This window comes from Hippocampus bargibanti, linkage group LG05 (assembly GCF_051943395.1).
Source record: "Hippocampus bargibanti isolate YZ-2025 linkage group LG05, ASM5194339v1, whole genome shotgun sequence".
Taxonomy (NCBI): Eukaryota; Metazoa; Chordata; class Actinopteri; order Syngnathiformes; family Syngnathidae; genus Hippocampus; species Hippocampus bargibanti.
The window spans coordinates 9319734-9336296 of NC_142738.1; the positions used below are offsets into that span (position 1 = coordinate 9319734).

Genomic DNA, 16563 nt, shown 5'->3' on the forward strand with positions numbered 1-16563 from the left:
TATGAATATGATTTCAATAGTTCTGAAGAGGAAAGCATAAATGTTTGCAATCGATTAAAGAAGTTCTTCCCTGTCATTTTGAGGTGTCTGGACTGAAATGTAGCATCCCAGAAAATAACAAGATGGCGGACAAGCTCCTTTGGAAATGGGCTGATTTGTCTGCTGGGAATTTGTTTCAACTAGTATCAAATAGTAGTCTTGTTGCAAAACACAACGATTCACCATCGATCAACACGAAGTTTTAAGACCAAACAAAGTACCCACAATGCATTGTGAGTACTTTGTCGCTTTCTCGGTCAGGGGTGTTCCTGACGTGACCTGAATATTCAGCGCGAGTCTTAAAACGTAAAATATAGCTATATGCGGTGGAATCTTTGTAAAATATGCTCAGTAGAAGTCATTTGAAGTGATTTTACAAATTATGGACACAACTTGTCCGGAGGCATCGGTTGTCCTTTAAACATACATTCCATACAAACTATTGCACTGAAGCCACTTCCGAACAAAGTCACCTTAAGAACGACCGCTCGGAATGTATCTCATTCCTAAGGTGGGGAGCGTCTGTACCATATTTCACAGGCTTTAAAGTCACACTTTTTAAATGTATTTTCCATATAAAATAAACTTGCTTCTCACCAACATCATAGATATTTCCTCTGGTACCGGCCAGGAGCGTGGCGGTGCCCCCAAAGGGCACTTCGCGGTGGGAGGGGGATTTCATTTCCACATAGCTACTCTCCGTGTGTTTGCACACCAGGCTTGGTGGGTCCCTGATTGTGGCGTAAGGGTTTTCGGTGCTCAGGGAACAAGAGTTGTTGTTGCACATTGAGCCCTTGATGTAATCTGACACAGAAGAGACAGGCGGCGTCATTCACAGCAAAGATGGTCGCTGGTGTGTGGCGTTATGAGAAGAAGCACACAAAAAAAACTTGTCGGCCTGCGTTAAAATGTCTCCGGTGAATAATGGGTCTAAAAAATAATCAGGGTATAAAGGGGAGCGGAGTGAATGACTCATCTCATTCATCAGTCAGTATCTAAGGATTAATTACGAACCCCAACAAGACGACTCCCCATACCTTTGGATCTCTTGAAGTCACCAGAACCGCACAGTGTGTGAGCGCAAATAATATATCTGGCATTGAGCCAGGGAGGGCAATTACCATTGAAGTGAAATTACAGGTCATCAAGATCGTGTTTGAAAAGTTTTGCCACATACAATGATGGAGAATATGAGAAGATTGCCATTGGGCAAGGGAATGACGCTCAAGTGGCGATAGGAACCATTTGGTGAAACTGGTGGACAGAAGAAGGCCCGATGAACTAAATTCTTTCAAATACTACATTCTATGCGCCACCCACTAGCCAAAACACATCATTCCGAATAATAATAATAATAATCCATTTCATTTCTAAGCGCCTTTCAAAACTCTCAAGGTCACTTTACAGTCACAGGATCAGTTTTTCTGCAGATGAGCAGCGGCAGCCACATGCGCCAGCGTTTACTGAACCCGGAATAACTCAAATAAGGTTCAGTTTGTGGAATATGAATTAACTCATTCATTGACATGTGTAAAAATGTGTCCACTCCAGTTCGAGGGTTTTTGTCATTTTCACTCGAAATCCAGGACCCACAGACTATTGAGTTTTAGGACTACATAAACATTCACTGCAGCGTAAGAAACCTTAGCCACCCTTCTTTCATCAGAAAAAAAGAGTTAATTCCTAAGTTATATGGGCCTGAGTTATCTAAGCTTGGAATTGTACAAAACTGTACAAAAGGCAAATGCTGCCACCTGGTGAAAGTGAAAAAATGTTGCCAGAGATCTAACCAATGCTTTATCGGCACCCCTTGCAAGAAAAACCAAAACCCGAACAATACGTCTGTGTAAGCTCTCAGTCGTACAGGAGTGGTGCATCGATGAAAAGGTTTCTTCAGCAGTCATACGTACTTCTTTGAAGGTGTTGGACATTTCGTTTCTTATCCAAGAGGCTTCGTCAGCGAACTAAAATTTGCTGCTAGCTCTGGCCCTATATTTATATCCCTACTGTCCAGGAGTGGCGGTGCCAGACCTCTGCGATGATCCCTGGTCCCTGCTCTAAGGTCGGGGGGAGCAGAGGACTATTCCCTGAGGCTACAACGATTACTTCTATTGTCCTGACTGATTACTTCTATTGTCCTGGTATCACCTCATCAGCATAACTAATCCTGTGTGATGCCGATCTCAGGAGTGTGTTGTAAGCACGATCCAAATGAAACCTCACACCACCATGGCGATTTAGTGAAGGGTTTTGCTGTTTTATAACAACAAATTCTCCCAAAAAGATTTCATCAACATCGCAGGGATAATACTAGTGGGCCTCAATCTGCAGTACATATGCATCTAAAAGCTAGCAACCACTCATTTGACGACAAGGTTAAAATCTTAGCAAAAGAAAATAGATAGTTTGAAAGGGGAGTAAAATAAGCTATTTTCATAAAACAGCAAAACCCATCACTAAATTCAATTCATAGATGGACCACTCCTGTACGACTGAGAACTTACACAGAAGCACTGATAGTCCACCACTGATCTCATCCCTACATTCTTCAACTCTTTATTTGGCTTCGCGTCCTTTTTTTGCCATACATAGATTGTGTCACAAGGAACAGACGTGTATCACAAATTGCAGAAGTGAAATAGAACAACGAGGGAAAGGGCGGATTTATGTGAAGTCATAAATCGCGCAAGACGAGAAGCTAAAATTGAGAAGTGCTAGTTCTCCGTATTAGTGCATAGCAGCCCACTTGAAAAAACTGATTGAAAAAAAAAAACAAATTAGACTTAACTTCACCTTGATGGACAGATCTCAATTTTTCGTGTTAGGGAAGGCTGAATGAGACACACACTCATGAAGACACACACGCCGCGTTGATTAAAATGAATTATTTACCTTTTCGGGAGCCTCTTGGAGCCTGTGTCTCCCCTTGTTGAGCATCTGCTACATAATGTCAAAACATGAAAGTCAGATGTTGCATAATTCACACAATCTGTGGCTAACCTTTTGTTTGGGTAGAATGTAGTACTTCTTTTAGGGATGTGACAATGAGAATACTTTTTTTAACTCACTCACTGCCAGACATGTGACAATAACAATACTTTTTTTTAAGTCATTCACTGCCAGGCGTGCAAGAATGTGTCCACTCCAGAGCCAGGGTTTTTGTCATTGTCACTTGAATTCTAGCACTCACAGAATATTGAGTTTTAGGACTACAGAAACATTCAATGCACCGTTAAAGACGCTTTTCTTTCATCAGAAAAAAAGTTAATTCTTAAGTAATATGGGTCTGGAGTTATCTGAGCTTGAAATGAGGGCTGCCGTACAAAATACAATACATACATATTGGTTTATATAGCGCTTTAACAACAGCTGAAGCTGGAACAAAGTGCTAACATGGAAAAAAAGGGAAATGCTATCCCCTCGTTGCCAAAGGCCATGGCGCTTTATCAGCACCCAAACAAGAAAAAAAACAAAACCGGAACAAATTCGGGAATGGCGTTCTACATCATATTTTCAATTCCCGAATAAATTTGTGAATGGCAGTGAATGAGTTAATGAATGGTTGTTTTCGCCTTGAAAAGTGTATTCTTGTATGTGGGCACAAGATGGGGGAGCGGCTTATTAATGGCTTCATGGCAAGAAGAATCGGACGTACACCATGTATGTCTCCTGTTACTCATCTTTCACACTTTTTACTTTTACACCTCACCTTTAAAAACAGATGTCTGTACTTCAGAACGGGCTCATTACTATTTTTTCCTCATGACATAAATACAGACAGTGGTTCATCTTGATTGGATGAGATCCCGGAGACTTTTTGAAAAAAAAATGTGGACAGCAGCCACACAGAAAGAATAAAAGTGAAGCGGGGAGCACTAACGAGGATGGCAACAGATACGAAGAATTGTTTGATCAGTTTTGAGAACAATATGTGGCGAATGCAATTTGCCTCGTGCAGCCGACAAACCAGCAGTTGGGGCAAATCTAATTTTAAAAAAAAGCAAAAAGCAAATACTTATTTTTGGTTGTTATCATGAGCAAATTAAGCATCTTTTGTTATTCACCGCACAACATTTAAAAAGCTAAGAAAATGGGAACACACAGTTTTGCTACCATAAACGTAAATAAACTCATTCACTGCCAGGCATGTGCCAAAAATGTGTCCACTCCAGTGCCAGGGTTTTTGTCATTTTCACTCAAATTGCAGCACCCACAGAATATTGAGTTTTAGTACTACATAAACATTAAATGCAGCGTAAGAAACCTTACACTCTCTTCTTTCATCAGATAAAAAGAGTTAATTCCTAAGATATATGGTATATTGTGATACCTCGGTTTACAAACCCCGTGGCTTACGAACTTTTCGGTTTACGAACGTTCCTTTAATGAAAATGTTACCTTGGCATACGAACTTTACCCTGGCATAAAAACTTTTTTTGTACACGCAGCTGCCTCAATGAGTGATGTGTCGTTCGCAAACGAGCCCGTTTTTCTAACAGCAAAATGGCAGCCGACTCTTTTTGTCCTCTATTCCCCGCCCCCAGTCTTCGGTTAAAGCCACGTGATTGGTCAAGAACGCAGCAGTGAGGGAGGGTGGTTTAAACATTAAAGAGACAGACAGACGACAGTGAGAGAGTTTCAACTTTGATAGTTTAAAGGCAGAGTGTAGATTGCAAGGTTAAATTATCTTATAATTATATCCCATCAATCAGGCTCCACAAACAACCCGCACAAGGCATCTGTACACTTGATGCAAAAAGCTATCAACCCAGCTAAACAGAACACAATTGATGAGGAACTAGATAAAATTATCACAGAGAAAGCACCTACAAGGGATCATTCCTCAAGATGGTGAAAGAAGGTTATGTTCCCCATCAAGTGTTTAATGCTGAGGAAACCGACTACTCCATTCCATCAAGCCATCAATGACCATCACAAAGGTAAATAAAATGACTTTATTACACTGTACAGTTTATTTCTTTAATTATAATACCATAGCTCATTTATTATACCTAAAATAAGGTCTATTTTGTGTAGTTTTAACGCTTAGAAAATAACAAAGTAGAAAATCATGTTTTATGGTGACCTGGGAACGGATAATTCTCATTTTAATGGTTTCCTATGGGAAATTAATTTTTTTGGGATACACACTTTTCACCTTACACACTCTGTCTGGGAACCAATTAAGTTCGTAAGCCAAGGTATCATTGCATATGATTAATATATAAAAAAAGGTACAAGCTTGAGCTTGAAAAGGGGGGCGGCTGTACAAAAGGCAAATGCTGCCTTCTCGTGGAAGGAAAAAAAAACATTGGCAGTGGTCAAACCAGCGCTTTATCGGCACCCCCCCAGCCCCGGAGGAAAAAACAAAACCCAAACAAATTCAGGAATGGTCATATTTGTACCATGTCATATTTGCAATTCCCGAATAAATTTGGGGATGGCAGTGAATGAGTTAATAAAAGTTACAAAATTGGCGAAATGAATGACATTTTTTAAAACTTTTGTACATAAGTACATCTAATGGTCTTTCCTGACTTTTACTCAAGTGCAGAAGCTAAAACAGTACTTGTTTTACAAGACACCTTTTCCTGACAAACACAAGGTAAACTACGGTATTTTCCACGCTATGAGGTGTTTCAAAGTAACAAATGGTCTATCTTCATATCTCAGCAGACCGCATTATAAGATGTATCAGATAAGCATAGAATAGACGCGACAGTAGTGGCTGTGGTTGCATTGTGCATCCACTAGATGGAGCTAGGCTATAGAGTTTACCATACAATACAATTAAGCATTATCTATATTGCGCTTTTTCAAGTGCTGAGGATGAAACAAAGCGCTTTGCAGAATATTTAAAATAATTGGTCTAAGGAATCAGAATATTGATCCATGTATAAAGCATTGTTGGGTTTTGAGAAAATTGAACGCTTTTAGGTGTGCCTTACAGTGCGGAAAATTATGGTCTATGCTAGCTGTTTTATTTAACTCATTCACTGCCATTCACAAATTTATTCGGGAATCGAAAATATGATGTAGAGCGCCATTCCCGAATTTGTTCAGGTTTTAGTTTTTAATTGCTGTTGTGCCGATAAAGCGCTGCCCAGACCTCTGGCAATGTTTTTGTTCCTTCCACAAAGGGGAAGCATTTCCATTTTTCCATATTAGCAATTTGTTCTAGCTTCAGCTGTTGTTCAAGTGCTATTAAAACCAATATGTATGTCTTGCATTATACAGTGAGACCTCAACTTACAAACTTTTTGTCTTACAAACGTCAAATTTATGAAAATTAAACCTTATAATAAGCATTATTTTCATAATACACACCCACCACGGCTGGCGGAGTGATCTTCGGCGGAAGCACACGACCGAACAGCACCAGAGGTTAAGTTACCAACAGTCCTTATAGAAGGTGACTCTCCTTCCATAAGCCATCAACGACCACAAAAAAGGTAAATAAAACTTTATTTTACAGCACAGTTTATTTCTTTAATTACAGTCCTCATGTAATGTGCCTCTCTTTCCAAACAGCAATTCCCTTTGACCTTCGACCTCCAACGTCATTCCATCAAGCCATAAATGACCATCACAAATGTAAATAAAGTGACTTTATGATACAATGCAGTGTATTTCTTTCATTGCAATACAATAGCACATTTATTATACATACAATAAGGTATGTTGTGTGTAGTTTTAAGGCTTATTTAGTTGAAAAGTATATTTTATGGAAACCCGGGAACGGATTATTCCCATTTTAATGGTTTCCTATGGGAATTTTTTTTTTTGGAGATACACACTTTTCACCTTACACAATATGTCTGGGAACCAATTAAGTTCGTAAGTTGAGGTCTCACTGTTTTTAAGACAGCCACCCCCATTTCAAGCTCATACAACCCCAGACCTACATAATTTAGGAATTAACTCATTTTTTTCTGATGAAAGAAAAGAGTCTAAGGTTTCTAATGCTGTACTGAATGTCGATGTAGTCCTTAAACTGAATATTCTGTGGGTCCTGAATTCGAGTGACAATGACAAAAACCCTGGCACTGGAGTGGACACATTTTTCACATGCTGGCAGTGAATGAGTTAACATACACAAAAATAAAACAGAAAAGTCTAGCATTAACACCACTGAAAATACAAAGGGGAGATGTAATTGCTACATTCAATATTCTAGAATTTCGAGAATAAATTATTCCTGTGTGGGCCTTAAACCATTTCAGCGATTCTGGATGTTTCTCTAATCGACATCCCTCCTGAGTGCAGTAGCTGACCTGGCGTAAACCATCACAGAGGAATCGAACACGGACTGAGAAGGCATACTAACGAGCTCTCACTGACCCGTGATCTCGTCAGAACCGCACAGTTCTCTTTCTAAGCCGGATATCGAATGAAAATGAAAGCAGAGGATTTTTTTTTTCTTTCTAACAAGGAGCCAGTGGTTCATCTTCATTCACAGCGGGGAGGCAGGGCCATGAGTGCAGGCCCAGTAAGGACACCCACACACGTGTCTGCTCTTGGGGCAACGTCGCAAAGTCATGATGGATGAGGTTCTTCATGGGAGGGGGATGAGAGAGAAAAACTCACTGAGATCGTTGAGGTTGCAGTAGGCTCTCCAGTCAGAACCGTTCCGGTTTTTCAGAGTGCTCGACTGCAAGAGGGGGCAGCAACAGAACATTGGAATTTATTTGAGCGGTGAAAGCTCCACTTGTGTGGTATGTCAACGTACTTTGAGGGTCAGGGTGGCATCCAGGTTGCTGGAGATGGTTGAGACGACGTTACACTGGGCCACAGTGTGGTAGCTGGGGTTGGAGAAGGAATGGCCGCCACCGCCGCTGCCGCCGCTGCTGCTACTGCTGCTACTCGGATTGTGATTGACCTCAGCTGCGCTGGTCTTTATGGCCAAGGTGCTGCCACACTCTGGGATTTAAGTAGCAATTTATTCATTTCCACATTTATATGTACAGTATATGCGTATGTGGAAGTGCCGCGGCTTGGAATTGAAGCAAATTTATGTGGGACGAGAGATGTGACACAATCTCTTTTCGTCAATGGATGCGACAGCTTCGTGTTAGCTTTCAACATTTAGCTTGTAGCAGGCGGGCATATTTCACCATGATGTCCCTGATCCACTGGTGAAAAAGATGCTTTAATCCACTCCTCTTTCATCTAGAACTGCTTCATACAACAAAGAGGGTAGACGAAGTGCTTAAAGGACAACCGACACAATTTTTTTGTTTCCGAACTGACATCAGAAAAACGTTTTATAGCATCTAAAATACCCAAAACATGCAGGCTGATATTTTAGTCAAATGCAAAACACTAATAAAAATGTGTTAAAGTGTCCTAAAACTACTTCAAAATGACCTCGGGATGGCGAGTTTCAGAAGGCCCCGCCCCCTTGTTCGTGACGTCACGCCAGGACGTCTTGCCTTGCTCGAGAATCAAAACAATGGCTTCAGATTCGGAGAAGATGCTTTCTTGTTACTCATCCAGTTATGAATATGATTTAAATAGTTCTGAAGAGGAAAACATGATTGTTTGCAATCGATTAAAGAAGTCATCCCGTATCAATTTGAGCTGTCAGGACTCCAATGTAGCGGCCCAGAAAATGCACAAGATGGGGCCCAAGCTCCGTTGGAAATGGGCCTACAAGGGATCATTCCTCAAGAATCTTGAGAATCTTCGTTCACCATCTTGAGTCAAGATGGTGAACGAAGAAGGCTACGTTCCTCATCAAGTGTTTAACGATGATGAAAACGTCCACTCCATTCCATCAACGACCATCACAAAGGTAAAAAGACGACTTTATTCTACAGTACAATTTATTTCTTGAATTATAATACCATAGCACATTTATTATACATAAAATAAGGCATCTTTTGTGTAGTTTTTAGGCTTAGAAAATTAGAAAGTAGAAAATGATGTTTTATGGGGACCTGGTAACAGATTGTTCTCATTTTAATGGTTTCCTATGAAATTAATTTTTGGGAAACACACTTTTCGCCTTACACACTGTCTGGGAACCAATTAAGTTCGCAAGCCACGGTATCACTGTAGTTCGAAGCCAATTTAGTGAGAAAATATGGTCATCTGTATGACAATTAATGTATACATATTTTTATTAGGTTAGGCTTACTCTGAGAAATATTTACTGTTAAAAAAAGATAACAAGCAATAGCGAATAAAGTTTCATATGGAGAAGAAATGAATCCGTTTTTTCTTTAGAAGTTATTCAGAATCAAAAGCATTTTGTTTCATTTAAAAATAATTTATGGACAAAATATAACCAATGCTTCCTCTAAAATGTTCAGAACTTGTTTTCAAAATGGGGAATGAACTTACAACTTAGGAAGTTTTAAACATAAAAAGCAGCTCTGTATTTTGTTGGTGTTGTAAAAAAAAAAGGGGGGGGGCGTATCTACCTGAGCAGGTTTACCTGATGAAGGACTTTCTGTATCGTTACTTCATTCAAAGTGAGGAACAGAAGTAGTTCTCACCAGAGAGAGAATAGTCCGTGTTGGTCATCTGCATGGCCTGCGAGTATGACACACTCGGCTGGATCTCGTGTCCTTTCTCTCGCTGTCTCTGTCTGTACCACACAAACAGGCTGAGCATGGCCATGATGATGAGGAGGAGGAAGATGATGCCCATGACGGCCCCTGCAGACTGCCGCTCCGAGCCGCGGGCTGGGCTAATCTTGGTGTAGGGGTTCAGCTCCTCCATCATGAGAGATGCTAGACGCGGAAAACATCGCAGAGTGGCTTGTGAGATCACAGGTGTCAAAAATCAGGGCTCTGGTGTCAAAGCGGGACCGAGAGAAGGCGTCTTGGTGACCCGTGAGACCCACAGAAATTAAGTGTGAGATATCACGGTTAAAAATACATATAAGAAATAATAAAATCTAATACAAATAATAATAAAAAACAAAAAATAAAAATATAATACAGTAATCCCTTGCTACTTTGCGGTTTGATTATCGCGGCCCTGGATGCATCACAGATTAAAAAAAAAAAAACAACAACAACAACAAAAAAGTCACAAATAGCAGCGAAAGTCACTACTGTACAGTACAGTGATACCTTTGCTTACAAACTTAATTGGTTCCCAGACAGAGTGTGTAAGGTGAAAAGTGTGTATCCCAAAAAATAATTTCCCATAGGAAACCATTAAAATGAGAATAATCTGTTCCCAGGTCCCCATAAAACATAATTTTCTACTTTCTAATTTTCTAAGCCTTAAAACTACACAAAATATAATATAATTTAATTTAAAACAGATTCTTATCTTAAAGACAGGTATTTGAACACCGACAAAACACTGTCTTTAAGATAAGAATCTGTTTTAAATTAGATATCAAGTAGACAGGATGAACTTAATGCAACTATTACACAAAATATACCTTATTTTATGTATAATAAATGTGCTATGGTATTATAATTAAAGAAATAAACTGTACGGTATAATAAAGTTGTTTTATTTACCTTTGTGATGGTCGTTGATGGCGTGATGGAATGGAGTGGCCGGTTTCATCCGCATTAAACACTTGATGAGGAACGAAGCCTTCTTCTTTCACCATCTTGAGGAATGATCCCTTGTAGGTGCTTTCTCTGTGACAATTTTATCTAGTTCCTCATCAATTGTGTTCTGTTTAGCTGGATTGATAGCTTTTTGCATCAAGTGTACAGATGGCTTGTGCGGTTGTTTGTGGAAACTGATTGATGGGCTATTTTAACCTTGCAGTCTACACTCCATCAAAGTTGAAACTCTCTCACTGTAGTCTGCCTGTCTCTTTAATGTTTTAACCCCCCCCCCCCCCGCCCCTGCAGCGTTCTTGACCAATCATGTGGCGAAGACAGGTGGCGGGGAATAGAGGACAAAAACAGTCGGCTGCCATTTTGTTGTTAGAAGAATGGGCTCGTTCGCGAACGACACATCACACACATAGGCAGCTACGTGTAAGAAAAAAAGTTTGTATGCCCAGGTAAAGTTCGGATGCCGTGGTAAAATTTTCATAAATGTAACGTTCGTAAACCAAAAAGTTCGTAAGACAAGGGGTTCTTAAACCGAGGTATCACTGTACTGTAAAACGACAGCGGGTCACAGAGAGCAGCATACAACATTCATGAGATTTACTGTTGTTATTTTTTTAACTCTTTCACAAATTTGTTCAGGTTGTTTTTTCATGCTTGGGTGCCGATAAAGCGCTGGCCATGGTATGTGGCAATGTTTTTCTCTGTTCCACAAGGGGGCAGCATTTCCCCTTTTTCCATGTTAGCGCTTTGTTTCAGCTACAGCTGTTGTTGAAGCGCTATATAAACCAATGTGTATGTATTGCATTGTATTTTTGGACAGCCGCCGTCATTTCAAGCTCATATAACTCCAGACCCATATAACTTGGGAATTAACTCTTTTTTTCTGATGAAAGAAGAGAGTCTACGGTTTCTTATGCTACATTGAATGTTTATGTAGTCCTGAAACTCAATATTCTGTGGGTCCTAGAATTTAAGTAACAATGACAAAAACCCTGTGGACACATTTTTTTCACATCGTCTAGCAGTGAATGAGTTAATCGGGCCCCAGAATAGTTGTGCCTTACATTTATAATTAATTAGATGTCCATTAATTGATTTTGATACCTTGAGCATATATTTGTCCTACCCGGTTAAATCATTGTCTTTAACATACTCTTAATAACATAATTTAACTTCCAGACGTGCAAAAATGTGTCCATTTCAGTGCCAGGGTTTTTGTCATTTTCACTCAAATTACAGGACCCACATAATATTGAGTTTTAGGACTACATAAACATTCAATGCGCCGTAAGAAACCTTAGACACGCTTCTTACATCAGAAAAAAATAGAATTCCTAAATTATATGGGCCTGGAGTTATCTGAGCTTGAAATGCAGGCGGCTGTACAAAAGGCAAATGCTGTCCCTTCGTTGAAGGGAAAAAAACCTTGCCAGAGGTCTAACCGGCGCTTTATCGGCACCCCCGCAAGAAAAACCAAAACCCGAATAAATTCGGGAATGGCAGTGAATGAGTTAATTTCAGCAAATTGGTTAGTTCCAAGTTGTGGTAGCCCTTGACACAATGCAGGCCCCACAAAGTTTCTACTACTTTCAAAAAGTTTGTTGACCCTTTCCCAACAACGTAGCGACTATGAAAACGACTTTGATGTTTTTGATCAAGGCCCAGTGAGAAAGTCTCACTCATCTCAGTTATCTCCTCACCTTGATCACAACGGATTCCTTTATATCCCAGACTGCAGTAGCATGTCCCGGTCACATAGTCACAGGTAGCATTATTCAGACATTCACAAAGCTGCTGACAGCCATATCCAAATGTACCGGAATGACATTCTGCAAAGGAGAAGAGGTGCATTGCTGAAAAATTAAAGCACTTAGAGAGCGGCTGTATTAAAAAAATATATATTTATAGCACACTTCATATTCACATCCACTGGGCGATTTTGGCATAGCGGTAAATATTGCGGGCCTACTAAACTCTGCTCGCAACTCGTCCCGATGAAGCCAGTTCGACACCCACACACGCCCGTGATGTGGTCGCACTCCGCGCCGTTCTGGCAGCGGCACACTTCGGAACAATCTCTGCCGTAGAAGCCTGAGGGACAACCTGGGACGGGATGCGTAAAATGTTACCAATGGAGAAGCAGCGGAAGAGACAGGAAGACAATACAGACGATCCCCAAATTACGAATGAGATAAATTCCAAACAGTCAGTTTGGAAGGTGAATTTGTTCATAAGTTGCTTCAGTGCTCTATTTTGTATGGAATGTATGTTTAAGTCAAACACTGAATGGGGAAGTATAAAACACAGACGCTATAACAGTCGTGAAATAAATTCACACCTACTGTAGTACGATGACATATATACTTGGGTCTTCAGGAAGTCATTACTCAAACCGCTGGCACTTAATTATTGAATTACGTGCTAGCAGCCATATTTTTAGTGATGCATCCCGTCCACCTGGAGCGTCACCTGAGAAGAATGATTTCCTCCCTTCCCACATACTCTCCACAGCCAATCGTAAGCGAGCTTGGAGCCTCCTCCTCAGAGCGTCAACTGGGATGGGACGCTCTTTTCCCCAATGTACAAACGAGATACGTTCCGAACGGTCGTTCGTAAGGTGAATTTGTTCATAAGTTGCTTCAGTGCCATATTTTGTAGGGAATGTATGTTGAAAGCTTATATAACTATGTTTAAGGTTTATATAAGTATGTTTAAAGGCCAACCGACGCCTCCGGACAAGTTGTGTCCATAATTTGTAAAATCACTTCAAATGACTTCCACTGAGCATATTTTACAAATATTCCACGGCATATAGCTATATTTTATGTTTTAAGACTCACGCTGAATATTCAGAAAGTCTTGTTTTCGAGTTGATGATGATGCCTGATGTGACGTCACGTCAGGAACGCCCCTGACCGAGAAAGCGACACACAATGCATTTTGGTATTTTGTTTGGTCTGAAAACTTCGTGTTGATGGCAAAATTAGAAGGAATACACATACATAACACGATGGTGAATCGTTGTGTGTTGTACCAAGACTACTATTTGATACTAGTTGACACAAATTCCCAGCAGACAAATCAGCCCATTTCCAACGGAGCTTGGGCGCCATCTTGTGCATTTTCTGGGAGGCTACATTGGAGTCCTGACGGCTCGAATTGATATGGGAGGACTTCTTTAATCAATTGCAAACATTTATGCTTTCCTCTTCAGAACTATTTGAATCATATTCATAACTGGATGAGTATCAAGAAAGCATCTTCTCCGAATCTGAAGCCATTGTTTTGATTCTAGAGCAAGGCAAGACGTCCTGGCATGACACCATGAACAAGGGGGCGGGACTTTCTGAAACTCAACATCTCCAAGGTCATTTTGAAGTAGTTTTGGGACACTTTAACTCATTTTTATTGGTGTTTTGCATTTGACTAAAAATATCAGCCTGCGTGTTTTGGGTACTTTAGATACCTTCCAGCATCTCTATCTGAACATTTTTCAACATACCCGCAAAAATTCGTATTGTATGTACCGTTGTTCGTAACCCGAATGTTCATAAGTAGGGGAGCGTCTGTATAGAGATCCAAGGTCATTTTGCAAGCAACGGCCAAATCAAAAGCATTCAAAGTTTGGGCAGCATGCAAAATTAAGGGACAAGACGTGCGTAGCAAAGTTGTTAATATAAAAGAAGTTCCCTGCGTGACAGTGTGTCAGGAAAATATTTATAAGACAGTGACATTGTGTACACGGAGAATTCAAATGAGTCACAGTCACCGGGATGAACGATGCAACCGCAGCTTTGCACCAAGTCGAACGTGTATTAATTTTTATGTTGCCTTCAAGTTGAATCTGAATGATGAAGTAGCTTTCAGCGACCGTCCAGATGTTTCAAATGAGGCCGTGTGTGCTGCAGTTGAGCCACATAACCTCTAGGTGACAGTGTGTGTTTGCTCAAGGACTCACGCTGGGTGCAATAGAGACCCGTCCAGCCAGGTCCGCATTTACATTCTCCATCATAGGCACTGCATTCAGCTCCGTTGTGACAGTTACAGGAGTTGAGACAATCTGGGCCCCAGCGGTCGGAGGGACAGGCTGCACACAACAGAGGCCCGAGTCACACATGAGGTGCAAGGTAGGACATTATTATTATTTTTTTTTTGGTCATCATGATGATACACCAAACTAGAACGCTGACACAGATCAAACGCGGAATATTAATTGCGAGTGCTTAACTCAACCACTGTGGAAAAGAAAAAAAAAAAAAAACATTGCCAGACCCACGGCCAGCGCTTTATCGGCACCAAAGCATGATTAAGCTAAACCCGAACAAATTCGAGAATGGCGCTCTCCATCATATTTTCAATTCCTGAAGAAATTTGCAAATAGAAGTGAATGAGTTCCCCATAAAATAAATATATATAAATAAATAAAAATACAATATAATACATCTTGAGTTATATAGCGCTATAACAACGGCTGAGGCTGTCACAAATCGCATCATGGAAAATATCGTCCACATGCGCGGTTTACGAAATTGTGAGATTGTTTTTTTTGCACGTAATGAGAATACAGTATAAGTAAATCCATTGGAACAGGATAGTATACAGAATATTATTTTTTGGTGGGGCGCGGGGTACAGACAAATATCTCGCAATATCCTGTGACTGTAAAGTATCCTTGAGAGTTTTGAAAGGCGCTTAGAAATTACATGTATTATTATTATTATTATTATTATTATTATTATAATATAATCTTGCTTATTTACATATGAGGCTACGCCATTCGAAAAAAACAGAGCAAACAGTTACTGTGGTAAGCTTTCATTTAAAGGACAACCAACACCATTTTTTTGTGTTTTCTAACTGACATCAGAAAAACGTTTTATAGCATCTAAAATACTCAAAACACGCAGGCTGATATTTTTAGTCAAATGCAAAACACCAATAAAATGACTTAAAGTGTCCCAAAACTACTTAAAAATGACCTCAGAAAGTTTCAGTTTCAGACGGTCCCGCCCCCTAGTTCGTGACGTAACGCCAGGACGTCTTTGCCTTGCTCTAGAATCAAAACAATGGCTTCAGATTCCGAGAAGATGCTTTCTTGTTACTCATCCAGTTATGAATATGATTCAAATAGTTCCGAAGAAGAAAGCATAAATGTTTGCAATCGAGGGAAGAAGTCCTTCCGTATCAATTTGAGCCATCATGTCTCCAATGTAGCATCCCAGAAAATGCAGAAGATGGCGCCAAAGCTCCGTTGGAAATGGGCTGATTTCTCTGCTGGGAATTTGTGTCAACTACAATCAAATAGTAGTCTTGGTGCAACACACAACGATTCACCATCGCATTATTTATGTGTTTTCCTTCTGATTTCACCATCAACATGGATCAACACACAGTTTTCAGACCAAACAAAGTACCCAAAACGCGTTGTGTGTCGCTTTCTTGGTCAGGGGCGTTCCTGACATGATGTCACGTCAGGAATTGTCACCAACTCAAAAACAAGACTTTCTGAATGTTCAGCGCGAGTCTTAAAACGTAAAATCAGTCATTTGAAGTGATTTTACAAATGATGGACACAACTTGTCCGGAGGCGTCGGTTGCCCTTTAAGACAAAATGGGAGTATGACGAGGAAATGAGACCAGAGCATTAAAGAAGTGCGGACATACCCTGAGAACAATCATGACCGATCCATCCAGGGAAGCACTGGCATGATCCATCAATGGGGTTACAGGTGCCATTGTTGGTGCAGCGGCAAATTTCCGCACAGGCCCTTCCATACCTGCCGCTGGGACAAACTGGGAAAACAACAACAGATTATATAACCTGATGCGATATGAAAGACAAAAATGCATTATGATGAATGGGCTTTGTGTCACTAACTTTTGACGTTTAACTCATTCACTTCCAGACAATGTGCACAAATGTGTCTACTCCAGTGCCAGGGTTTTTGTCATTTTCACTCAAATTGCAGGACCCGTATAATATTGAGTT

The 16563-nt window shown here is 40.4% G+C and overlaps 1 protein-coding gene across 4 annotated transcripts in view; it reads right to left on the reverse strand.

Annotated features, from left to right (window-relative positions):
* megf11 (multiple EGF-like-domains 11) overlaps positions 1-16563 on the reverse strand; it is a 146935-nt gene that overhangs the window by 1484 nt on the left and 128888 nt on the right. For 2 of the 4 annotated variants that reach the window (XM_088996437.1, XM_088996433.1), the window contains 9 exons: positions 16239-16367; positions 14533-14661; positions 12549-12677; positions 12275-12403; positions 9540-9776; positions 7769-7959; positions 7627-7690; positions 2932-2979; positions 637-843 (listed from right to left, as the gene is read on the reverse strand). In XM_088996437.1, coding sequence (XP_088852563.1) covers positions 637-843; positions 2932-2979; positions 7627-7690; positions 7769-7959; positions 9540-9776; positions 12275-12403; positions 12549-12677; positions 14533-14661; positions 16239-16367 — 1263 coding nt within the window. The remainder of the gene's footprint in view (positions 1-636; positions 844-2931; positions 2980-7626; positions 7691-7768; positions 7960-9539; positions 9777-12274; positions 12404-12548; positions 12678-14532; positions 14662-16238; positions 16368-16563) is intronic. The other 2 variants (XM_088996436.1, XM_088996438.1) reach the window with 2 other exon arrangements.